The 27,789-nt window shown below is 35.3% G+C and overlaps 1 protein-coding gene and 1 pseudogene across 6 annotated transcripts in view; both read right to left on the reverse strand.

Moving 5' to 3' along the window:
• Nucleotides 1-1,987: 1,987 nt before the first annotated feature.
• On the reverse strand, nt 1,988-3,197 carry LOC117159073 (U4/U6 small nuclear ribonucleoprotein Prp3-like; annotated as a pseudogene).
• Nucleotides 3,198-6,286: 3,089 nt separating this feature from the next.
• LOC117159114 (uncharacterized) overlaps nt 6,287-27,789 on the reverse strand; it is a 585,240-nt gene continuing 563,737 nt past the window's right edge. For 2 of the 6 annotated variants that reach the window (XM_076619742.1, XM_076619744.1), the window contains 6 exons: nt 27,576-27,705; nt 24,899-25,140; nt 19,698-19,878; nt 18,502-18,645; nt 17,608-17,719; nt 15,816-16,572 (listed from right to left, as the gene is read on the reverse strand). In XM_076619742.1, the coding sequence (XP_076475857.1) occupies nt 18,514-18,645; nt 19,698-19,878; nt 24,899-25,140; nt 27,576-27,705 (685 nt within the window). In that variant the 3' untranslated portion in view covers nt 15,816-16,572; nt 17,608-17,719; nt 18,502-18,513. The other 4 variants (XM_076619743.1, XM_033338664.2, XM_033338665.2 and 1 more) reach the window with 4 other exon arrangements.

The raw sequence follows: 27,789 nt of genomic DNA on the forward strand, positions 1-27,789 counted from the left end.
AGAGTCGCCCAGAAAGTAATACCCGTTTTGAAATAACAACAATACAAATGCATTTTGAAAAGATTGACATGAATAAAGCTAGATGAGCTTTTATAAGCACATTCTATCGTGTTATATGGCTTCTATACGTAGATGGATATTATTTTCTGCACGACCCTCGTATTTATTAGTATGTAATATAAAATTATCACTATATTAAAATTTTGATGTAATTGTATATATATAAATACTAAAATATGTAAATAGATGAGATGTATACACTTATATAATCAAAATGGGTAGAAGAAAAAAAACAATTGTTATGTAAAAAGAACGTTAAAATTTTTTAACAAATCTTGATTTAAATTTTTTGAAGTATCATTATTTTGCTTCGTTCTGAAAAGTAGAAATGTTATAAATTAATTCAATCAGAATGTTTGAAGGTAAATATATAAATAAGGTTAAAATGTATCTTTTATACCTTATTATTTTATAAATTCTTTTATGTAGGCCTCCTTCTAAAAGCTACTTTTTACTTTTTTTTATTTTTATTTCATATTAACTTAATGGGCTTTATTAATAAATTGATAATAACGCAATATGTGATAATTATTACAATATATGAATTTTGTGAAAGAGACAAATGTTTTGCGCAAACTTCTGAAACCAGCTCTTTAGACTTTAGACACTGGACATCTGTTGCTGCAGAGTATGATAGAAATTCCTAAGAGGTCACTCACGCGTAATGAATCTAGATACAACCCACGCAAACTTCTACGATACCAACTTTAGATGAAACTAGTGATGCAAATCCACAAAATAGCATATGTGATGGTTCTGAAAAATTTGTTACTTTATACATTTACCTCACTGTAGTTATCAATAATTTCTACACTATGTCTCCGCGCATATGGTTATTAATATGAAAATCTATGAAAGTTATATATCTTTTTAAAGCAGAAAGTTTCTAAACATTTGATTTATTAATGTGATGTACAAATAACATTCAATTGATAGTAGAACTTTTGTTACGTTTGTAATTTTGGTATTAAATTTCTATCATAGTAAATTTTTCATAATTTTATTTTTTTTGTTACTCTTCCTTATCTTATTTCAATAATTTTGGTGAATTAATTAATTTACTGTTCATTAGATAAAGTACAAGAAACAAATATATGTAAATAGAATTCTAAAAAGTATTGTTCCTAATCGAGTAACAAGCTAATGAGGAAATTCAATGGAATTTTTAACAATTTTGATCTACCCAATTTTAGTTTCGTAATATTTGGAAAGGAAATAGAAAGGTATTGCATTTTAAAATATATAGCGTTAAATCATGTTAAGTATTGAATGAGTTCAATAAGACTTATAGTATCATGTAAACTTGTTACAACGAAATGTATGAGGGTATAGGGGATGAAAACAGCTGTGGAGGATAGTCGAATAGCAGTGGACCGACAACCGCAAATGAGAATGGTAGAGGGAACTATGCTGTTCCACGCTTCCTTGGTGACCGATGAGGCCAATTCTAGGAACCACATTTGTTTCATTCGAAACTGTTGTTCTAAACTTTTCTGTTAATTGAAACGAAGAAATTGAAACTCGTAACTGTTGTTTTAGGCTGCTATCGAGCGGGAATTTTACAAAAACTGCGGATGCAGTGTGGACAAATACTGGAAGGAATCGAGTTACCTTCACTGAGAAATACATTGATTAAACCTCTTTAAATAGCCTTAAGAAAGCTTACCTGGCTGGAACTGTATAAAGAGGATTGGTAACTTCGGTTGAAAGCCGCTCGTTTTTTGCAATTAATAGAAATATCTTTCGCGCAAGATATTCTACGACCACGGTATCGATTATTGTACTTATGACACTCGAAGTTCATTAGTTTGTTGTGAAAGCATCGCAGTTAATTACGTTTGAATTAAGTTTATTGCAAGATCTTGTTATCATTGAAAATAGAAGAAGAAAATGTATTAAAGAAAATGATTCTAATAAAATAGAAAGAACTACTTTGTAGGGAAATTGATTAAATTGTAAAAAAATGGTAATAAAGTAATTAAAAGTTAATAAGGTCCTGGCAAATGTCGTAGCAAAAATGTCCTTTTAATATCCATATGTATTCATTATTAATATTCTATGCTAAGCTAAGGCTAAATCCCAGTACTCTTGCGCCTCGTGTTTCTTAAAGTACTTCCGAGCACTTTTTTCACTTAGGCAAACTTTGAGTTCAATTTCTCCAAAATGATATTGCGTATTAGTACTTTTTCATACAAGAACGCGTTTGTTCGGCGTATCATTTCCGACCCTGTCTTTAATAATATCTTCTTCTCGCCGGACACGATTCATCATTAATCGTTTATATTTATTTAATTCTTTGGCTTCTCCATCAACAACAACAATATTGCGTCTCATAAGAGTATTACACAACCTTTTAGATAAAATTGTTTTGCAATTTATTTCCACTTTAAATTTCTTTGAAGCGTTATTCAAAAGACCACGTATTCTGCTACATGTACACAAATCGTGGTATCCTCTTTAATTTTTTTTGTCTTTTTGTCCCATCGCTGATCAGCAGTAAGTTTTCGAGCTGCGTTAGCATCTTCGTGTTTAATCTTTTAGCTATTTGTTATCGGATGTGAGCTTCTATTTTCGTAGGATCTTATACAGCTTCTGTACCTAATACTCGTATAAGATTCGAAATTCGTAATTTTGGCTCTAAAGGAGGTTCAAGGCCTAATCGTATTTTTTCTTGTTCTTTAAATGCTTCGCGTCTATTTTGCCTACGTAATTTCTTTTTTATTCAATATGCAGGCATATATATTTAATTTCAAAGAGTTAGCTAAAAATTTAAAATAAGCGTTCTCTAAAAAATATATTAGATAGTGTATAGCTGGTGGCCGTATTTGCGTGGGATGTTCTACAAAATTTCAGATAATGGAACCTTTAACAATAATAGGTTCGTTTTTGTTCGGATATCTTCTTGCTAATAAAATAGAATCCCACCATTCTACATTAGGCAGATTTTCGCTACAAGCTTTTTACGTATGCTAATTTAGTTGCATTTTGCAATTTTGCAATTTTTGACTTTCACGAATCTTTTTAACAATTTGGCTAATCTCATTCCGTAAGTTTTCTAACTGGGATTTCATATAAATTCTTTCTGTAAATTGTTGGAATCTTCCAAGTTTATAAAAATACGCTACGTATATGTGCATTACGATACGTACACGTATCGCCGTATGAAACCGGTCTTACAGTTCGACGCAAAGCCGTTAATCCTTCGCCGAACGCGAGATAAGATTAAAACCAAAATTACCAATTACTTTCCACTCTACGGCGTGTATACCAAAAAAAGCTTTCTCATCGAATTTCATTTGTAATTTATCTCGGTAACCGGGTTCTTTTTTCTTCGATGGTGTTAGGAAAGCGTACATTTTCATCGCGTGCGACGCGATATCGATGCCGCTAGTGGCAGCTCCACTGTCCGCGCGGAATACCGAAACGTACATGGCCATCCGTACTACTAATATTCAGTCAGTATCGGGTCAGTCGTGTTTCTTCGTAAATTTAACGATTTTACTGGCAGACGTGGCCACGTCCCGAAATGATGTACGGTTCGCTCGTATGACTCGGTAGCTAATGCTTTAATATGCGCAAAGGGTGCCATGCCCGTGTCACGCGGATTACCGCTAATTGTAGTTTATGCTTTATACTACGCTATTCTCTTGTACGTTCTGCCGTCCGTTGGGTATTCGATATATACAGGCCCGTACATTTACCTGTATAGGTGAACGCACTTCCTATGAGTATATAGCTATCCATCTAACAATTTGCGAGAGCGCGCTCATTATGCATAACGTACAGCTTGTACAAGTTAGTTGCTTCTAACTAAGTACAAATGTTATCGTTTCCGAAGATACCGGAAATTCGAAAGCTTCTTTGCTCGAAATTTACAAATCTATTTCGTATATTATCCTTCGAAAGTATTCGGGCCATAATATGAAATTGAACAATTTTGTTTTTCTTTAGTCGTCAGTTTAATGGTGAAAGTTTCAAAGCTATTAGAACCAGAAGCGTGCATTATCGATGATGATCAAATGGTACCTACTTTGATTTCATAACGTGTCGTAATGCTTACACAACTCAAACACGTGACGGAAAGGAAATGTCAGAGATAATCATAATAGAAGATGCCCTATAAAATCGTACGAAAAGTTCTTTGATTTTGAGAGGGTGAACAGTCTTTGTGTTAGTTGAAGAAGAATTTCTTTTGTTTGACTTATAATTCAGAAAATTAAACCGTCTGAAAAGAAAGAGATCTTTAAATAACAAAATGGTTGTGCAAAGTTCGACGAATTACCAGTACCAATTTTGTTATTGTATATTAAGTTTTAGAAATCATCATGTCATAATATTTTACTATACACAACAATAAAATAATTGCAAATTTCTTTTCAATTTGTGATTAAATTACATCGTGTCATATACATATCTCATACATACATCGTGTCATAACATAATTACGATAATCTCATTATAGCATAATTCGAAAGTTTTCTATGTTAGGTATTCAAATACTTTCCTGAATCGCTATATATATTATTAGTCAAACAGGCTCTCCACTTAGAGTCCTTATCTTTAAAAATAACGCAACACTTTAGAAATTAAACCGAAGCGTAGCGTAGCGCACGTCCAAGGACAGGAAGTTCAAACTTTCTCGGTTGTCATGTCCGTGTGTTCGTCAGTTTCGCTAACATAACCGAGCACCGCACCCCTATCTCGCAATTAAACGTGCCTATATCCATACCGTGTATCCAAACAGAGGATCTCATGTATGTTCACGGCCAAACAACCGCGTATGAGTGAACCAGCATCGAGACAGTCGATTCGCGTGGATATTCTCGTCTCTTGGCACATCTCTCCTATCACGGCGACGGGCCATCGGTTTGTTCGTTCGTTTTCAATTTTGTGATGATGCGCCCGCGTGACGCTGGCAACGGCAACACTAATTACACCGGTGTTTCTTCATCCGCGATCCGAATTCACCGGCGCGTCGTTTCTATTTCAAAATGTCGTTATTCCGGTGACAGTAAAACCGTACAGTCACTTTGAGTGTTCCGAATATCTAAATATGATTATAATAGAGAATGCGAGAGGATGATTCCGTTTTAATTAACGTTCCGCCGCGTCCTTGTACGATGTAACACTTTGTGTCGTACATTTGATATATATTTAATAATACTTATTAAATGCTTAGATGCCACATAAGCAGAATTACACTGGTTTACGAAAGTATTTTGAACACACAGCGAAACTTTTATGTATATTCCGTGTCTGTTATATAAAACATTCTGCACTATTACTTATATACGTAATGTATATTTGGGAGGGATATTGGATACAAAAATAACTAGTTTGATGCTAATTAAGGTTAATAGTTGCTAGAGTTCAGAGATCATGTAGTTAAATATCACATATATGTAATATTTATTAGTATTTTTTATTACACAATATCAGACACAAAATGAATCAATATTATTTAGCATCGTGAAAGTATTTATAATAATAAAAAGTTAGACGTATTAATCTCAGAATAAAGTCAAAATAAGAAAGATATTATATATTTTCTCTTACCTCTTGTTAATTTCTTCTTTGCACGAATATAACTTTTATTAGCAACCATTAATGACTTGTTGAAAGAGATCTCAATTGTCGTGATACGCGAAAGGAAAACCGTAAACTATACATACCATTCTCTGGGAAGATATGTTTGATAACGTCAGACAGAACTTATGCTTTGGTTATATCGTTAATCTTCTAGTCATTGTACTTGTTCGTGTCGTTCACATAATCTACATTTAATCTACAATGCTCTTAGTGTCCGAATAAGCTTGTCGTATCTAATATGGATTTCTATCAACGAACAATATATTATTACATATTCACAATCGTTGAGAAAATCTTGATTATGAAAGTTCATGAAGGTATGCAAACATACAGAATAAAATCATGAAGGTAGTTAAAGGTATAATTCATTTTTCATTCTCGTTTATCATTTGACGTTGAACCTCTCTTAGCAAATGACGTAGGAAGATTAAGATATTGTGGAATTCATTTATGTAAGTAATTAGATAAACGCGAAAAATTGAGTAAACACATTGGTAGAAGTCTAAGAAAATCTATAAAATTGTGTAAAAGGTTTAAATGGAGATTTCTACTTGTTTGGTAAATTGTTGTTACGTAATATAAAATTTTATACGGATATGCGGTATTTTGGGGTTAATCAGGAATAAAAATAACAATATACATTTTCTATAATATATTTTACATTATAAACCAACCATATATCATCATAATAATATCTTATACTCTTAAGCCTAAGCGTGTTTTATCCTATATTCTCGTTTATATACTTCCTTCATATTTATACTTTGTTTACTTCTTCATAGTATTTATATATATATTTTTTATTTATATTCATCATTATTTATAATATACTTTATATGCTATATTATGTATACATAATATCATACACGTTTTTTTTTCACGCACGTCCCAGGGCGTCTCGCGTTTCCATTGTTATATCCTGTGAAAATTGTCTTTTGGAGGTATCTTCCATCATTTTTCTCTATGTGCACGTGCACGTGTGCATCTATTTTTTTCTTTTCTTTTTTTAAGTAATGTCACCTGTGTGATTCGTGTATAAAGTGTACGTTTGTATCATCCATTCCTATGTGTCTATCTGTTTCACGTGTACGTGTATTTTACTATTTTATAGGTATACGCGTGTACATATATGTGTATGTGTGTATTGGCCTGTATTCGCGCACGCGCACCTGATACATTATCGCGTATCATCTCTGTCACGTCGTTAGAAATTACATGTAAGTACATTATACAAGGTTTTGCCCGGTTGTTGCTCCTTGAGCTGTGTCCAGCGACTGCACATCTCCTAAGCTTAAGTGTATGCAACGAGGCTGCCATGGGACCCCGCGGGCCGTTCATCGAATCGCGGAAATACATTTCGAATTCTCGATTACATCATTGTTCACAATGCCGTTCAACACTTCGCATTAGAGTTTTGGAAAGGGATCTTCGCGACGTGAAAGTATGTCGGACGACGTACGATGGATGGATGTCACATGCCCCTTCCCTTGAGCTCCGTTGTGCCGTTTCTACACGTGATACATAAAATCTTACGTTGGATTTTTCCCCCTTTGTTTACTCGCGTTTTCTTTTTATTTTCTTTTTTTTTTTGGTTTCTTTGTTTTGTTTGTTTGTTTTAACCCCGAAATACATACACACGATGAAGTGAAAAAAAGGCACCTTACTCCTTATCGTACGGTCGTAAGTGATATGCCGCATACCGCGCTGGGGGGTTGGAATGGGAGTGGGAAGGGGTTTATACGATATAATAATGGACCCCGTGACGCGCACGTCGGATCGTACGAAACACTATGAAACAATGAAGGAACGTCGTAATCTCTGTATGAATCGGACGTGATCGTAATTAGCGTTTATTATTAAACTTTTGTCTCTCCGAAGAACTTGTCTTTTTTCCGTCGAGGCGCGTGAATTTCTATCGTTCACACTTTCTCTCTCACACACGCTCACTCTTGTTCATTTATTCACTCACTTGCTAACCGATACATACACGTATTTTCTTTCTCATGCGCTTGATCGCTTTCTCTCTTTTTTTTTTCTTCTCCTTTCGCTCTTGTAATATCGTTGCGTTCCTTTCATTCGATGCAGCAAACGTATTACATATTCATATTTTTAAGGGCTCAGGGGGTCCGGCAGGCTAGCCACAACATTTTCTCTCGTGTCTGTTTCTTTCACGAAATACGTTTCAATGGTTTTGAAGTTTCCTTACGGCTAAGGGTATGTAACACAGTATGTCGCGGAGTACGCGTTAACAGGTGACGCGTCTTCCGCCCCCTTTTCCTGTTCTCGTTTCTAAGCTTATACTCGATATAATCTCTAGTTGTCGGCTATTATCTTCTTACACATTTATATCTGGTATGTATATATAATATACATATTTTTTTTTGTATTATACGTGTGTGTATATATACATATACATATAGACGTATGTATGTATACACATATAGATGCGCGTGTTGGTTTTTTGTAGTCTTTTTTTATATATATTTATATGATCATATACATATGTTATTTTAAGGTATGCTCGGTGACTACGCTTACGGCTCCTACTTTTGCTTTCTTTCGCTGTGTGCATCATCTCTTACAAATTTCTGTTAAACATTCTTGTGTTAACGCTAAACTGTTTTCACGGTACTCTGCATCGGTATTCTAGAGTGGCTTGACTGCTGCCTTCCTACCCTTTTGCCAGTTTCCGATTGACAAGATGACGTTACAGGTGATGATTGAATTCAAGCGGATAAACTTTTCGAAAGTTCAAGACTAGGTTTCCCGGTGTTTGACGTTTTTGTTTCCCCGTGAATAAAGAAAACCGTGCATGTCATCCATTTGTTAAACACTTGAATTATTTTCATTGCGCTCGTAACATTCTATATTTTTTTTCCTACTATGAATTTGAACGAAAGGAGAGCCAAGTTATCGACGATAAAAGCAGGAATTCTTGCGTTTATGTGCATTCACTAAACTATTACGTTTCTCTGCTTGGCCTACTTACATGCGTTGTATTTCATGGTTAACAATTATCGACGACGATATTTTCATGTTATGTTTAATCTACCAACATGACTTCTACGCTCTTTTTACGATGTTTCAGAATCCGATGCGATATTATTTGTACAACATTAAACAAGCGCAAACGGTTAAATACACAATTTTGTTCACCAATTTTCTTTTTCTTTCATTTGTACAAACACAAAATCTTCTTTGTACACAAAGGACAGACGAATACTCCACTGCGGGCTGCTACAAAGAATCAGCAATAGCTGTGACTAAATGACGGTTACCTAGATCTGGTAGTTATCTATAGTTTTCTACGTCGTATTTCTCTAGATTCTTGCTACATATGCGAAACGACTCTATATATGTACAACGTTACATGATCGTTTAATTACTGTATATGCCGTGATCTTATTTGGCGCGTATCATCTCAGAGTAACATTTTTAAACAAATGTAACTACTCTTAAACAATGTTATTTTATAGGACGGTAAGATAGGTACACGCAGTCCGTCTGTCTGCGCATGGTTGAAGGAACGGTTGACAAATTGCGTAAAAGGATAACTTCTACGTAAAATAAATTTCTCCTATACGAAATAGTTAAATCAATTTCAATCATGAAAACTTTTTGTTCACGAAGCGTGTACAAGAACGAAGAATTTTATATAGGAATGTAACCACGTTACCAATTTTAATTATAGAGGTTGTCTACGAAACAATACGAGATACTTAACAAGCATTCTGTTTAAATTTCCTAATTCTACCATACAAACTTCATATTTTCATTCACCGTTTCACTTCTATCAAGAACAAAAACCGCTTTAAGCGGCCAATACTTGCGACTTACGCCACTGGATCTAACAACAACGTTACATTTGTTGTTTCTTTCTACGACTTCTAACGAAGATTCACGGACTTTGCTAAACAACGCAGTGATATGTTTTATATGTGCTTTATGCGCGTGTAACGCTTTTGACGCATTGAAACAGTGTTTCGTTGTATATTTGTTAAAAGCGAAGGTGTAGTGACTCGATATATAGAATATTAACAGGGCGTTCGACAAAACCGATGCGATGGCGTTTCCTATTTTCCTTCGCCGCCGATGCCGATAATCCTCTCTGTCCATTGTTCGTAAGACGTCGCGTGAAAGCATAGTGGAACTTGGTTAATTATTTTCACTTAGTCCTCGATGAGAGGAACATGTACAAGTCTCTAAGTGTATGTTTCTTGAATGATTGTCGGCTATCATATTTGGTAAATCTCCACGAGAGGAATCCTTCTGTGTAGGAAATCATTTGTAGAGCGATTCGGTCGTTCGGCACAGAAGGATGGCAAGGAAGCCAGAAGACAAAACGAAGAAGAAAGGACGTCGGGACAAAAGAATGTCACAAAGACGTGATACGTAGTAATGAAAGAAAGTCGAAGATGCCAGTAAGTGTGAAAGAAGAATAGGAGAGGAGGTTGGTAAAAAAAAAGAAGGAACTGGGTCGTGGTAACGCGAGAATGTCGTGATTCGATAACGGCTAGGCAGCTGGTATGCCAGCTTGCTGAAGCTTAAACGACACGACGGTAAAAATTCTTGAAACGGCGAGAATTGCGAAATATCGGACGCGTTACAGGGCTGTAGAAATTCTAGAGTTTGCGTCTCGAGAACACGGACGAAGGATGGAGGCAGCAGCCGCAGCTTGTTTCCTATATATTTTTATTTCCGTGTTTATGCCTTGTTGTGTTTTACGTTTACGTGTAGTATTTATGTGTGCGTGTGTGTATATGTCGTGTAACGGTGCTCGATGTGATTTGCGGATATAGTTATTGCACTATTCATTTTTTTTTCGTGAACGTTTCTTTTCTTCTTCTTATTTGTTAACTTAGCGATCGTCAAGCTAGACTAGATTACTAAGCCTAGAGTTGTTGTTAAGTTTCTCGCCGCTACGTTCTCTATACGTACGCTGCCGTGTAGAGAATGTGATTTTGTTTGTACGTGTGTATTTACATACGTGTACGTGTGTTTGTGCGTGCGTGCGTGCGTGCGTTTTACCTGTACGAATGTCAGTGTACGTGTCATTTTGTATTCCTTTTCCTGGGCGTGATTACGCACATGACTTAGGTACCATAAATGGATTTGACCATTTTCTATTAGACGTATCACTCTAGCGTGCATTCTCTCTCTCCCATTCTCTCTTGCTCTCATCCTTCTGTATTGTTCGCATCATTCTCACCCTTTTTTGCCTAAATTTCTTTACACGGTTTTCCTCGATTCCACTCTCGCTTCGTGGTCGTTACTTTCCAAAACCCCGTGGTATCTTCTACTAATTAAATTACATTAATTATCTACTTATCACTTTATACTACACTTTGGTTTCCCCTTTGACGCTGCGCCGTGTATTTTACTTGGCTAGCTTCATTCACTTTATTACCTAGACAACGTACTCGAGACTAGCGGTAAGTTCTATACACGCCTTAATGCTTAAGGCGTCATTCTTCAAATACTTTTTACAGGATGAGGATCCCCGCTGATTCTTTAAAAGAGTGGGGGACCACTCTCTCTCTTCCCGTTGAAAGTGGAATCGAGTCGAGAAGTGAACTTTCTGGCAAGGGGAGTGATTATACGGCCGAAGGACGTAAGAGTAGAGTGTACCAGACGTATGATTTGATTTTCTCCTTCATCCCCCATCCCCCCTTTAATCGACTTTCTTTCAATACGACGCCTCGCGCTGCCCCTTAAATTCACGCTACGATTTACGTCGTACATTCTAACTCTTACCTGCCATTTTATTCGCCGCCCTTTTCCCTTTTTCTCTCGCTCGTTCCACTTTTCAGAAAAATAACCTATATTTTTATTTTTTTTCTTGTTTGTTCGCCTAACTAATAATGTACACGATATTTTGTTTCACTTATGTTCTTATGTCGTCTCTTAAAAGCTATTTCTTTTTTTATCTCACGCACAGCGCTTTCTTTTTTCACTTACGACGATTCAAAATAACAGCTTTCGTCGTCGCTGCACGTTTTGGTATTTATTTATTTATATATATATATAATATATTTTTTTGTATTTATATGTATGTATATATTTATTTATAATTCTTTCGTTTCTTCCTCGCGATCGGTACCGTGTCCTTTAGGCTGTGTATTTCATTACGTTTGTGTCGAGAAACAGAACTCCGTTACTGTTTGGAATAGCCAATGATTCACGTCCGCGCTTCACGATAACGTGTTATTGAATTTTGTATCACTTCGTTGTATGTTCGTGTAATTTCTTTTTCTTTTTTTTTACAAATGGCTCTTACCTCTCTCGTGTTTATCAATTATAAAACAATTGACGGGCATAGAGTGAAATATGTTTGGTGTTGGTTTTAAATCTTGGGCCACAATCCTTATGTTTTAAGTACACGATAAAAATTTCTCCATTGTACAAATTTTTGATTCATCTGTATAGTTCTCGCCTTAAACTTATCCGAATGAAAATATTCCACTGATCTCGTATCGAATATACAGAGTGTCAATTTGAAAACTACATAAGAATATGAATAATCGGACGAAGATTCGCCGTTTGAGAAATAAACGTCAATAAATACCCGAGTCAACCGGGTAGTCAAATTTAAATGAAAATTAGTCAATTAATTCAACTAATTTAACAATTTCAACAATAAAATCGAACATCTATAAATCGTAATAAACTTTAACAAATAATCTTGCTACGTAAAATTTGTGAAGTTCTGTCGAGATGCTTTTCGTACTGGGAAGACACTAAGAGATTATCGAATTACGCGTAGTTGTCAGATTTATATACTTACATACGTTTTATGTTTCAGGCATAGAAACGTTTGCTCGTTTTCTCTCGCCGAATAGAACAATATTAGTTTACAAGGAATTAATGGTACGAAATATTTGTGGTCCGCGAGATGGACTGAAGGCACACCTTTTATATCCATATCCACGTACTACGTATCGAATCGTTCGGGAAATTAGTAAATTTACTGATATTTCCTAAATGCTACGTTGTCCCAAGCGGGTTTGATTTCGTCATTCTCTTGTATTCGATGCTCTCGCGATCTCATCAATTCTAACGTCTCGCAAACGTCCCTGTATCGTTCTTTGATCGTCGCGTTTTTTGATTCGAAAACGTTGAACGCTTTTGATTCGTTTAAAGCACGATCCGTCGTCTATCTTTTGATTAATAACAAAGTCGTCCATCTCTCTTTATCTCTCTCCCCGTTTTCTTCCCCCTTTCTCCATTTTTCTCCTTTTCCTTTGCCCGTTTTCCATTCTTGATCATCCCCTTTATCCCCTCTTTCTTTTCTTTTTCTCCTTTTTGCTCGTCTCTATTTCTTTCGTTTCTCTATCCGTTATTCGGTTCGCTCGTCTAAATCCTACGGGATTCATCGTATCATAACGAAACTCATGGCTTTGCACCCGACGACGCGCGCTCGTATGATGAGACAGTTTCATTATTGAGAAAAAAAGACACCGTACAAACACGGGCGCAAAGAGAGAGAGAGAGAGAGAGAGAGAGAGAGAGGGAGAGGGAGAGAGAGAGAGTGGGCGTCTATCAAAGGGTGATTTCGAACGGTCGACGGCGAAACAGAAGAAGTACGATACGGAAGCATCGGATCGTGCTTAAAACTGAAAGAGACGAAGCATGGAGTAAGTATGGACAGGTTACGAAGGTCTAAAGCGGGGATCATAGATAGGCAAATCAGATGGGATTACTTCGTCCTCGTTATACTTGTTAAACCGTCGTCGGTCTTCGCGTTCATTTTTTCTTAATCCCTAACCTGTTTCTTTTCTAACGATCTCTTCTCTCGTTTCTTTGTTCGCTACTATATACATATATAGCAACGGTTTAAAGGCTGAGGGATTTTGTTTTCCGATTCCGACGGAATTACACAAAGAGAGACAACCTTTGAAAGATTCAATCGGAGGACAGGATACGCGTTCGCGAGGAAGGAACTCGACGGATCTCTAATCTAACTTTCGTGCTGTTTGTGCAATGTGTCTATCTACGAATTGTTTAATCTTTTTTACTCGTCTCTCGCTTGTTGTATAATTTCTCATTATTCGCAGACTCTCGTTCGCTCACCCTCGTTCTCTCTTCCTAACATTCTCTCGTTCGTACGCGCGAGCGTATCCACGCATGCTTACACTTGTTTCTTACTTACACTTGTTTCAATTTCGTTTTTTTTTATTTCTTTTGTTTCGTTAGATTGGCCAAGTCGAAATTCGGGACGTCGGACAGACCATTTACCGATTCATTCCATCTTTTCTTTTTCTCTTATCGATTTCTTAAAACTCGCGTCGTGTCCCTTCTCTCCGATCTATGTACCCCTTCGTTGTTACGAATTCGTGGCTCACAAGCTGAATAACTGAGAGCGAGTTACAGTAGAGAGACGCAGGGATAAACGGTTTGTTTCTTCGCTTTCCTAAGCTTAGTGATTTATTGCTTAAGCGTCTTAAAGTCGAGATTTTTCCCTTTGGTTCTATGGTATTCGTATTATATAAAAATCTAAGGTATAAGTTAAAAACCACGGTAGACCCGACACGATTGATTGGAGTCGATCGATCGCTGGATGACGCTTTGTCCAATCGTCGCTCCCTTACATCCTTTCATATCCTTTTATCTTGCTTTTTTTTTATTGTATCGTGTGTTACGTTTGTTTTATCTCAATCGCGAGATCGGCACGCCAACAGCATCGGTCGACACCCCTCGGCGCATACGGCTGATCTTTTATAAAAATATCCAACTGTCTAAGTGCCGCGTCAAAAGGATCAAGTCGAATAATAAAAACGGCTCTTCGACTGTTCTGCGAAGACTTCGTGCATGATTTGTCTTTTGGCCTCGAGTCTGATAATAAATATAATAACCGAAGGAAGAAGTCCTCGCAGTGGCGGAAAATGGATTAAGACACGTGGATCTTTCAGTTCCGTGGTTCACGATAGTCGAGTAAACAGTTCCTCAGGAACGCGGAATCGTTGAATTTCTGAAGGTCTGTTTCCGCCTTGCCGCCGAATTTCGAATCGTCCTCGAGTAACTTTTTATTATAACATACCTACCTAACTAGCTAATTGTTGAATTTCGTTTATAATAACTTTTTTTCTGTTAAATTTACTTTATATAATCTTCACGAGTGTGCACGTGTTTATCGATTTCTCTTATTTATCATTTATACAGCACGATTACTTGACGGTCGCTGGTTCGCGCTCCGAGTAACGCGTTTACAGTTTCTTTTTACGTTTTCGACTTATTAATTTTCACTGTTAAGCCCAAACTACAAAAATAATGAATCCGGGTTACGGGTCGATAACTGGCGGCGTCCTATCGCTTTTCTTTCGCTCTTTTTTTTCTCTTTTTAGGAGTTTATCGTCGATAAAGGAGTTTAGCGTCGATTAAATGGCGGAAAGTGCAAATCACGAGCTTGTTCAACATGCGTCAACTCGTTCGTCTCTTCCGTAATCAGTCCTTTGTGGACGATACAACACACAAAATATTGGTTGTTTACGCTACAAACTGTCTTTGATGATCACATGGTGGTCCGCGTATCCCGGAATTCGTGTTTCATTACTGAAGCTTTTGACACTACCGTGACGGCAACGCTATCTATTAATTCAAGCCGAGAGAGACACTACATTACCCTACAGACTGGACGAGAGGATACCTCCGACTTGTTGACGGTACCAGTTAGTTTTCTTTCCCGTTTAAAGATTGCCGGTTATATTGGACGTGAAAATTTTAGGGGAATCTGGAAGTACTCTCTTTTTTCTTTGTCATTCTCTCCTTACATTTTTTTTTGTCTTTTTTTATCGTTTACTTTAAGAAATGCTTTTATAGATAAGAATTCATCCCCTTTTCCTGTCATACTTTTTTTCCCTTGCTCTGTTCATTAAAGCGATCGTTAACTACGTTCGGCAATTTCTGCCCTCTGCTTTTATGTTTCATCAAGCCGGAAGCGGCATGATTTTTGTTGCTTTTGCTGTCGCGGTGGCGTCGATGGTGACGGAAATTTTGTTGTTGTTGGTAGTTGTGGTAGTGGTGATAATGGTGGTGGTGGTGGTGGTAACTGTTGTTGCTGTAGAAGTTGTTCCTGTTGGTGGGGTGTACTTGCTTACCATCACACTAGAAGGCTAGGCGTCAGCCAGTCCTCATCCGCTAGCTGGACCGCAACCAAGAACACACTTTACCATTTGAACACACAAACGCTGGTTAAGTCTTGGTCCGAATTTCAAGAAAATAATAGAAATATTCTCGACAACTTTCTCTCTTTCACTCTACCTCTCTCTATCTTTCACACGTTTCATTCGCACATTCCACACTTTCGTTTTTCCTCTCGCTCTTTCCTTTTTAATTCTAAAAATCATTTCATTCTTGTTTCTCTATCTCTCCTTATGCCTCTCACATATCCTTCGCATTCCAACACACGTAGACTGGTCTATCTGAATCTACCTTTACCGTGACTCAACCTCAATTGCTTTCAATGTTGTAAAAGTGTGAGCAAATAATTAAACACATTATTACCCTAAGATAATTGTGTTGCTTGGCTTTGACAACGCTCAGATGAATGTATCAGTGTGGTGTAAACGTTTTCAGATTATTTAAATGTGGTGTTCGATCAATAAACTATTCATTCTCTTATGGACCGATTATGAAACTATGGATCGATTTCAGAAGGGTAATTCCAATAAAAATATTAGCGACGATATTATTGGTATAACGAGACTTTCGTTCACTCTCTCGCTTTTGTTTCTTGCGTTTCTTCCATTCAGTTGCAATTTCATACGCAACGATGATATCCATTTTATAGATACGTTCTCCAGCGACACTTTTCTGGTTGAATACGAGGTTGAGCCAGGTTGTAGATGCAGTTTCCTTGACGCAAAGTGATATTTGAAAGTAAGGATAAGCCAGGCCGTGCGATGATAGTGGTAGCGATCACTGTGCCTGCGAATCGAAATATGTAAATAAAAATAATCCTTCGGATGGTTTCGAGTATCTCTCCTATTTAATAACGAACGATTCAGTGTAATGTTTTCCTACCTTTTTAACTTTTCAACAATTCTAATTTTTGCAAACTTTTAACAGCCACGGTAAAAAGATAAAAATCTCTATCGATTTGCAAGTATCTTTTAGTAATTTTTATACTTTCTATTATGTTATAGATAGCTAGAAAATGTAAATGAATTATTCGTTATTAATTTGTACGTGTTATATTTTGTATATTTTACAGTATCGCATCGTTAAACTCGAGACACCATCATCGTATTTTTTTTTCATAGCATTTTATTTTCTTATGTATTGTGACAATTTTGAAGAATTCAACGAGATACTCGAGTTTAGATAAACAAAGCCGAATAAGCGTGTAGTTCAGCCTTTATATGACTAATATTCGTGCACATTATGTATCATGCAAAAGAGTATGATAGTGATTGTAATGCTTGGGCACACTTATATAAGCTTGCATTAAGCATGATTACATTATTTTCTGTTTAGCAAAATTTGCTGTCGAGTATATTAAAAATACGACTCGTAATAATCTTTACTTTTAAATAATACACTGATTAAAATGATTTGTATTAAAATTTTGTGAAAATTTGTTAAGCATTTGGATTATCTATATTATAAGAAACATAACATACTAAAACAGGAATAATTAATAAGTTGAATTTTGTTTATGTAGTATTATTCTTTGTGTCGGTTCATTTACGATTTTCATGAAGCACATCACTTGCATACAAGGTCTTGCATACTAAGATCTTTGAAAATTTTAACAAACCAAAGAAATTGTATATAAACACACTTTCAAACATTTGATATCATCAAGGTTTAAGTTTAATATACAAAGAGAAGCTTTTTAATCAAGTGATAAAATGGTAAAATTTCTTACTGTATATTAACTACAATACAAAAATATTTATTACGATGAAAGGTTTTGGAAAACTTCATACTGTATGATAACTAAGATACAAAAATATTTACTGTGATGAAAGATTCTTATGCAGGATCTTGATAGGCTTTATAACTCTTTTTCATTAGTATTCCCTCATCTCGAATATGTATTGCTAGGCCCTCTTACTTCTTCAAATACATACTGAAATTAAAGAAAATACAGTATAAATTCCTTATATCACTAGAAAGTGTCGTTTATAGTAGAGTAATTCCATTATACGATTTCTTAATCTAAACTTCCTAGAAAGCTTATATGTAGCCTGTTGAAATTCATTAACTCTTATCGCAAAATTATAAGGGTACCCTTAACTTAGACTTCTATGTTTAATGCCACTTCTAAATCAACCTAAAAGTTGTTAAAAAGAAGTATAATTGATAAATATCGATCTATAGATAATATTATATGTGTACGTATATTATACGTGTACTGTTATATTTCAGTATAAAATATATTAAATTTAATTCAGAGAAAAACTCAAATAGAACAATCAATAAAAACGATATTTTAGAAATAAAGTACAATTAGATTTGTTTTAATGTACTCTTTTTGCTTACAACAAAATAACTGAAAAATAACGTAAAACGTTATTACAAAATTATGTAATATTAGACATAATACGTTTTTAATTCCACATATGCTTGAATTTCAAGTTAACAATTATTAAATAGACTATTTTCGCTTTAGTGTTCAAAAAGTTACCTTCAATATGCCGTTAAATTGCAATATACTTAACAAAATGCTTAACAAATATGATTATAATATAATTTCTACTTCCTTTTTTAATTAACAATTATATATGTTAATGGAGTTGTAACAGTTATAAATAAAACATTGACAATACGTTCAGGCGATTAGCGTTCTACGAAGCACAATTATAACAAGATTCTGGAACAAGTGATTATAAGATCCATGCAAGTGATTACCTGAAAAGTTCATTATTCGAGCAAAGCGTAATCAAGCGTGGTTAATGATTCGACGTATATGTATGAAAACGTGTACTGAAATCCATACATGTAGTACAAAGGTGTGGCATTACATAACACATGACATATTGGAATTTCAGGCAACTGGAATAAAAAACACAAAAAGATTTTATCTGTCACATTCATCGAGATAATGGGGTCCTATTAACAGTTCTATTGAAAAGCCACTCTTAACACAAATTTTCGCAATCAACATCATTCAATCATCTCAATAAATCCTGTACTGTATACAGAAGCCAAGACTAGATTTTATAAAATTGTCATTATAATTTGATCCATTCATTCACTATCGATTCGATAAAAATTATCGTTGATACGCGATCAATCTTTAAAACACGAACAAAATATATCACTTTACTATGTCTATTATTATTATTATTATTATTATTATTATATGTATCGCAGTGATTTGTATCGAGTTAATGTGACAAAATTTGGGAACTGTATCAAAGTCGAATGATATCATTTTTGCCTCAGGTATTATACAAAATAAACTAGAATCTCGATTATCAGCATACTTAACAGAAATATATGTTAACGTGAAATTTGAGGATGATCCCTTGCAAGAAAGATGAAAATCAAGATAGAAACTGAGAGATTGTTATATTTTTACTCGAAAGCTTTTGTTTCTATTTAACATTTTAAACGCTATTATGGATGAAATTTCACCTCATATAAACTTAATATTACCATCCTGTAATAAAACAATGGCGTTATTCGTGATTTTTGTAAACAATAACTTTTTTTATTTCTTGCCTAATATCGAATAACGATAGAACACTTGATTATATTTATTTAGCTTTATCGATGCTTAAAATAGGAAAGATATCCTGAGATAAAATTCAACGCGTGATGTTATGAATTACAAGTTTTTTTTGATAACAGCTTCCAAGGGCTAATATCGTATGTATAACCTTCTCTCATACGAAAATAGAGTTGTTCCCCTGCGTATGAATCGTTACTATACATTTGCAACGATCGATGGTTTTCCAACGAATGGATCAAAATGACGACACTTGATGCAAAAATATATAAAGCAAAGTACTAGATACAAGTATAGGTTCGAGTAAAAGATACAAAAGGTAACAAAGTATGCAATCGGATAGGAAAAAGAGAGAGAGGAAAGTAATGGTTACCTGGAACTGTTGCATCGGGTAGGCCATCATTTGTGCCGGAGGTGGTGGTGGTGGGGGTGCGGCTTGCACCCCTGGGGGTGCCGTGACCGTCGTGGCATGGTGTGGCGGTAACTGTGGTCCCCCAGGTAATCCCTGGCCCCAACCTGCTGCCGTGCCAGCAGCGTGGACACCCATTCCCATCCTGTATTTACACAAGTTCCTACATGTAATTTCCGTGCAAATAAACAACTTCGCTCGAAAGCTTGTAAATTGTCGCGAGTTTTGCAATTCAAAATGAACAACGTGATAATAACTTACGTCGGATTTGCGATAATTAAACTCTGGATTTTTGTGCATTTCCGCGAGATCTAATGATGCAAAAATGCATACAAATGCACATAATATGCAAGAATATGTAAAATATACAAAATGTAATATCAAGTGTAATATTTAGTAGATTAATTAAATTTCCGGTTAGGTTTCATTTCTTTGCCAGTGTTTATGAAGATATGAATTTTCATGAATATTCGCAATTTGCTAATAATTTGTGGAAAAGTAATAGTCGAATATTACTATGTACACTATCGTTGAAAAGTAGCCGGACGCTTGTTTATCAGTAGGTTTCTAAAATACGTGCATTAGTTATTAGGCGAAATTTATACGACAAGAAACGAAGGTAAAATCGCTCATATCACATATCTAATTATGGGTAGCGTATCATTTAAAATCGTTGTAATATAACGTTTAGTAGTAAACTGACAGCTTTATATCATATTTACGTTCCAATGTTATAACACGAGATCTTTTATGGCTATGAATTATGTAACGTCAACGCCTACTCTCTGATAATACTTTTGACACAATTTATAAAGTTGTACACGAACATAACGAATATCGTAAAGATAAATCTATCGAACAAACAAAGTACCTGTATACAATATTTTCAAATTATCGAATCGAACAATTCTTACCTGCAGTGATTAAAGATTAACGAATTTAAATCATTTGTTTGACTTTACTCATGATGTTAAAAAAAGAAGTAAACTAAATATTTAGTAAATGCAGCTTAACAAATCTACACCAGTTTTGTGAATTTTAAAATGATTTTGGACGCGAATTAAAGAAGCAATGGAACGTTCGCATACTTTATTCGCATTTGAAGTTTTACATTTGTTGACCATTTTCTTTCTTTCGAAAATTCTTTCGAGAATGTCTCAGTGGTTCTTTTGACGGATGTTCGATTTTCAAATGTGATTATATTTATTGAAAGTGTTGGGAATTATTATAATTCGTTAACTCTTTTTACCATAATATTTAGAGATGTTATAACGAAAACGTTTCATTTTCCAGACGGTGCGGTTTAAACATAAAATCGCACGTTCCAGATTCATGAATATATGTATCGTTACATAAAGGTTTCAAACCCTTTCCTGTACGATGCACGCAACTGAAAACTTTAGGTTATCTAGGATGTGTTACATTACTGGTTTACAATCCTGGTAATGCTTGAAAGGCATTCGGGTACGGTCTTTAAGGGTGCCATTTCACGGATCGTAAGAATGCTGAAAGATATTCTGCTTGCCAGAAAGCACCCCGTTCGTTCCTGCCGCGTAATCTCTAAAAATTGCGCGATCGGCAAATGCACAAATTCGATTTGATGTCTGTGTTAAGAGTGCAACCATGTACCCGTTCGCTATTTCGTTTAACAATCCGATCGGTTAGGCATCCTATAAAAATTTGAGGAATAAAATTGTAATGTTATCACGGCGTTTTATGTTTCTCTCTATTTATATCGATCGGAAACTAAAATTTTCACGATCCACATTCAAGTTTTGGTAATAGTGATCGGGCTGTAAAAATATTCTTTAAATGTGTGTATAATAACTGATATATCTTTTTATTTGCACAAGAATTATTATATTTCAATAGCGTTGTGTCTACTCTATTTTTATATATTTTTCCACTGCTTTGCCCGTAATGGATTAATATATTGGTAATTGAAGTATAAGTATTATAATGGAAATAGACAGATGTTTCTATAATGTTTCTTCAATGAAAGTCAATATTAAATTTGATGAAAGTAAGTTGCGTATCTTTAGTAATTGTAAAAACAATCAGAAATTGTCATTTCTATGGATTTGATAGTTCAAGTGTAATTTTAAATCAAATATACCAAGCATTGTATGTACCTACATACAGATTACATAATATATAATACGTAATTATTTCGTGGAATGCAAATGACTTCATTTATGATACAAGTAAATAAATTTAGTTGCTATAGCTAGCAAATGTGACGCGGGTTAGACGTAAATGGAAACTCGAATATGGTTAAATTCACCAAAGGATATGTAAATTCGAGTGAACTGATTTAATGTGGTGATTTGGGGATTGATTAAATGCCATCAATTATACGGCACGTAGTAAAACAAGAAGCTCAATAGTCAGTAAACATTTTCTGAAGTTACTTTATTATTCTCGAGATACTCTTTCCCCTTCCCTCTTTTCGTGTTTTGTGATCTATCTTAAGCTCAACTGGTGCATCTTATTCAAATTCCATCGATTTGTCAAGGATAAATTTAATGTCAGACGATATTTAAAAATAATATATAGTATGTCTGACGTTTCCTTGGCTTTTGTGCCGCTCAAATCTCATAGGGAGTGTAAAATGACAGTCTCAACCCTTCAACGTATGATGCACACAATTGAGAGCTTTAGTTTATTTCGAACGTGTACCATTTCTACTTTACAGTCCTGAGAATACTCCAGAAGCATTCGGATACCCACTTTAAGGGCGTCATTTCATAGATCGTAAAAGCGTCGAAAGATATTCTATCCCAGAAATTACCTTGGCCTTTATACTATGTGATCCTTAAAAGTTGTGCTCTTTTGTGCTCTACACATTCTCAGGTTACAGTTTAAAGGCTGGCAATATTTACTATTTTATGACATCGTCAAATTTTCAATTAAATTTATTCACCGTTTTATTACCACCATAGCCGGAAGTCTCAGCCTGATATAATCGTTTGTACTAGCAAAATGTGATATAATATCGCGTTAGATAAAGCAAGCACATTTGTTGTTCGAGATTTCACGTTGAAGTCATTGGAAATAATTTGTATTATAACTTTAAAGCGAATGAAATATTGATAATTCACGAAAGATATTTATAAAGAAGCTATAAAATCTACTAATTATATAATAATAAATATATTCTTTGTATCGTCGATAAATAGTCGGTGTGTGTGAAGCTACTGTCTTCGCTCGGGAAATTGAAACAGAAAATCGAGCAGCGTATTGTTAAAGTTTGTCTACTTTTATTTTCTGGAATCAAACGAATTGCTGTCACTTAACTCGTTTCAACAAAAGTACATAGTTTCGTTTCAAGTAACTGCTTGTGCAGTAACTACCTAGGTTCGAATAACTATCTAGCTGCAATTGATCCTGGTTCTTTGTACAGAAAGATAGGTATGTGTACGAAAACGAAGACAATAGATACTCGTAACAAATCAGATCGGTAACAAATCGGTAAGAATAACATTCGTTTGTTTTTCACATTTACGTAAATAGTAGAATAAAAGCTATTTTTTATTAAGTAGTAAATTGACTTTTTGATCATTGATTATTAATACACGTGTGAGAAATGAAAAGTTGAAAATAGTTGACAGGAAAGTACAGCTTTCAAGTGTTCTATCACTGACTTTTGTAATAGAATCAAATATCTTTCAGATATCACAGAACATAATTTATTTTTCTTTTTTATCAAACAGTTCTTATGAATACAGCAAAGAACATATATATATTTCATATTATTTCATCTATAATTTTGTAATTATAATTAGAACTGAATGGAAATATTACATGAAAATATCACAAGTTCTGAGATCCCTTTATCAATATCATAGATGTATTATACGCAACTATTAGATAATTTTATTCTTACACTTAGTAAAAACATAAAGTTACTAATTATCAATCACTGTACATAGAAATTGATCATTTTTAAAGACTATAACTCTATAGCTTTTCTTAGCATTTCGCAGGAAATGTTAGTTTATTTCTGTCGGGGATTTCACTACGAATTCAACGATGTATAATAATGTGCAATTTTCATCGGTCATTTGCAGGCTATTGTGCCATGAACATTAGCGACGTACATTAACTTCAGCCAACGTTTTAACTTACGATGTTATAAGAACTGACTTGACCTACTGAGCTATGTTTACGTTTACTGGTATATATTAGCTACTCGGTACTTCGCCTAATTGATTAAGATCAATGATGAGACTAGGATGGTTAGGGGTTACTCTATATTCAACATGTTGGTGTAGGTTTTAAGTAGGATGAACATCTTCTAAAAGGTTTTTGTCATATTGTTTTCATTTCGTTTATATTTCGTCTTTAAAAGTTTTGTTAGTTATTATTCATTTTTAATATATTTAGTAGTTTGTTAATGATAACAGAACAGTAGGAGTACGTTTTCATGTTAAAACTGATAATTTGATTTATAACGGAATAGATATATTTAATACTTTTCCGCGATTACACTATAATTCTTTTTGTTAGTATTAAGGTACAGATAATTAGTTATAAATAAAGAAATAAAGACAGCAATTAGATTAGATTGTATGTCACCGTGTCTTCGAGATTATTTTTTGAAGTATGCAGTACATTAATACTAATTTGAAATATTCTACCTGTCAAGAAAACAAATATTAAAATATTATATAGGAAATTTAATTCTTTAATTAAATGCTGCTTCTACACTTCCAACAATTCGAAATGTGTACCAATGTATAAATAATATTTAGCGAATCTCATCTATAAAAAATATAATATATATAAAAGAATATTCAAGAGTAATACTATTCATAGGTATTTACTATTCATTAACACCTATATCAAGGAAATATGATAAATTCAGCGAGTCCAATACTGACGCTACATAACTCATTCCATATCATTTCACAGTGAATTATCCATACATCAGAAGAGAAAAACACTGCGGTTCTAATGACATTTCAATCCTATTTTTCCGAATTAAAATTATATTACCTTCTCGACGATTACATTATAATACACCAAATTCAATGCAAGAAAAATACAATTTACGAAATAAAAGTCACGTTTATCCTCGCCATTTGTAACCTACTTAGATATCTAGCCGATAGTGTATAGTATCACAGAATTACCCTGTACGGTAAAAGCATAAGGGAGCTTACCCCATGTACTGCGCCTGTTGATATCCGGCGAACTGTCCATAAGTATATCCTTGCATTCCTTGGAGGAAGCCACCAGCTTGCATCTGCGTCGCTGTCGTAGGATAAGATTGGGGCGGATACCAGTATCCTAGCTGGCCAGCTCCGCCGACGCCACCGACGCCTCCGACACCCGCGACGCCTGCCGCCGCCGCGGCGGCAGCTGCTGCCGCCGCGTAGTATGGGTACGTCGCCGACGATAACGCCTGGAAGAGCACAGTGATCAATGAAATAAAAAAGACTAGGAGCATCGCCTAGATTTTATGCTTAACCATCTCTATACGGTTAAAGATGCTAATACTGCTCGTTTAAAACTCATCTTAATGCCTCATATATGCCGTTAAATCGTTATTGCATCAAAAACTCCGCGTTTACTGTAACGCGCTGCCGTTAAGTTCATAGGAATTTTCCCTGTGGATGGTTACTGGAAAAATCTTTCGATGGAAATATTGTTCGCGTGGGAAATGGATTGGATCGGTCAAATTGAAAATAGAAAGGAAGAAGAAATGCTAATCTTGCTTTTATAGATTCTTACAAGGTAACTAATTTTTCTAACGTTTGCCTGATTCTTAAATGTTACGATGCTATATGACCAGCAAGGCATCTACGTTTTGTATTTGCGTATATTTAGTACAAATGATATTAGGAATTGGAGGAAAGTACGTCATACAGGGTGGTTGGTAACTGGTGGTACAAGCGGAAAGGGGGTGATTCTACGCGAAAAAAGAAGTCTAAAATATACAACAAAAATTTTTCGTTTGAGGCTTTGTTTTCGAGAAAATCGACTTTGAATTTTCGCTCGGTACGCGTGCACATTATCACGTCTCGTTATAACGGATCTCATTGTAGATCGTTGTCTCAATAGAAAAATTAAAAAAAATATTTTTTTTTCTTCTTTTATCCAGTGCTGTTTCCTTTAACGGGAATGTCCTACGTACCCAGCATCCCAAAATTTTTCAAGATATATCGGAATATTTGAAGTTTCTTGTGTCTTTTAATCACTTCAGTGAAATTATATCATACAGGCTACCAGATAAATACTTCCTTCTGGTCTTCAAGTAACAAGGAAATTAGAAAATCAAGAAAACTGGATTTACTTGATACTTCTATGCGCATTCTAAATGCATCGATGCAATATCAATCGTTTTACAGTCCAATATATTCATAAAATACTTCTGCAAGTGATTGGATACTTTCGTAACTCACTGTATTTTCAGAAATTGTACCGGGATCTAAACGTTCACACCTTCTAAAGCTGCATGCGAACAAGCCAAAATCTTGAGACGTGAATTATCCTGTGCACCACCTGGCGATTAATTTAGCCTGGTTAAGAAGGAGATCGAACATGAAAGCAGACCAACTGCGTCGAGTATGAGACTGAGGCATGATGAGATACGTAGTAATGCGATATCCCGGTACTACTCGTGGGAGAAGCGCGTTATGGGAATAGGGATCAATTAGAGCGATGTCACGGGCCGAGTAACAGTGGATGGATGGACGGAAGTACTGCTGAGGAGAGTACAAGGGAGAAGAGGGCGTACTTCGGCTACCATTCCCAGATCGGACGTACTTACTCGTCCTACCGGCGCTAATTGCTAAGAGACCCGACAGACACACTTTAGAGCAAGACCCGTGAATAGACCGGAATCTTGCCCGATTCCCTGTCCTCCCTTCCTCCTTCCGTTTTTACTCTTCTACTAGGCTCGTACCAGTCGGTCATGCACTGAACGCAAAGCCCGAACCGGATGGAACAGGCAATCGAATACTGTAACTATTTCCTTTTTCCAATATCTCGTAGGAGGCTGGTTTTTGCGATTTATTCTTGGTAACGAGGCGCAATACGTTTGTGCCTTGCGTTTCTCTTCGATACGATCAACGTTCGTAGATATTAGTATTGTATGTTTAACGAAATGAGAAATATTCTTCTTGTTGATCTTATTAAGATACGTATCCTTAATGAAATGAAAATTGTTCGTCTATTTCGGTTTACTTGTTTTTGCTTGTAGTTTAATGAAAATAAAAATCGCACGATAATTTAAGAGACCTTCTATTTTGAAATTATGCTTGCCTCTTATTTAGTTTCAATTATATAGAATGCTTACCAAGGACATATATACAATACGATCGAACGGACTTATATGATAATGCATTTGCCAAGATATCTCAATCCCTAATTCAAACCGAACTCATGTTCTAGTTCGAAGTGGACTTGGTATTAATTGCTAGGATCTTTGGCACATATCTCGAAGTTAAAACATAGTTCGAGCATAAACCTGCTGAAGGATATTCTCCTTGAATTTCTATCGATTTCATTCGATCTCTTGTGTTAATCATGATATACGTATATTATGAATTCTGAAAGTATCCCTATTTTTATTCTCGTTACAATATTCTGTATCTTTATTCATTTTTCATACACTGTATTCGAAGAATTACGAAAGAGAATGTACAAAGGCCTTTTATTTCCCTTTCTTAGTTGGCCAGCGTTGTTGCCATTTTCCGCGATCGATGGAAGAAGTGATTGGAAACTTTATTTGAAATTTTATCTTAAGCGTCTCGTTTCAAACTTTATCCAGAATTCTGTCGCGAATTTCATTGCTTCCTCTTTCCATGAGAGGTCGATAAAAGAGCGAACGTTTACCTGTCCAGTTTGTTGAGCATTGTTCGGATCCCCGCTCTCCTTGCCCCAGCTACATTTCACCGTTTGACCATTGATGTCGGTGTTGTGTACTGCCACAATAGCGTGTGTCGCCGATTCTTTGGTAGAAAACCTGAAATACAACCAAACCACGAATTTCAGATTAGCTCTCAACGTTTCGTTCAAATGCTTTCACACTTAATAATTTTTAAGGTTC

This window comes from Bombus vancouverensis, chromosome 7 (assembly GCF_051014615.1).
Source record: "Bombus vancouverensis nearcticus chromosome 7, iyBomVanc1_principal, whole genome shotgun sequence".
Taxonomy (NCBI): Eukaryota; Metazoa; Arthropoda; class Insecta; order Hymenoptera; family Apidae; genus Bombus; species Bombus vancouverensis.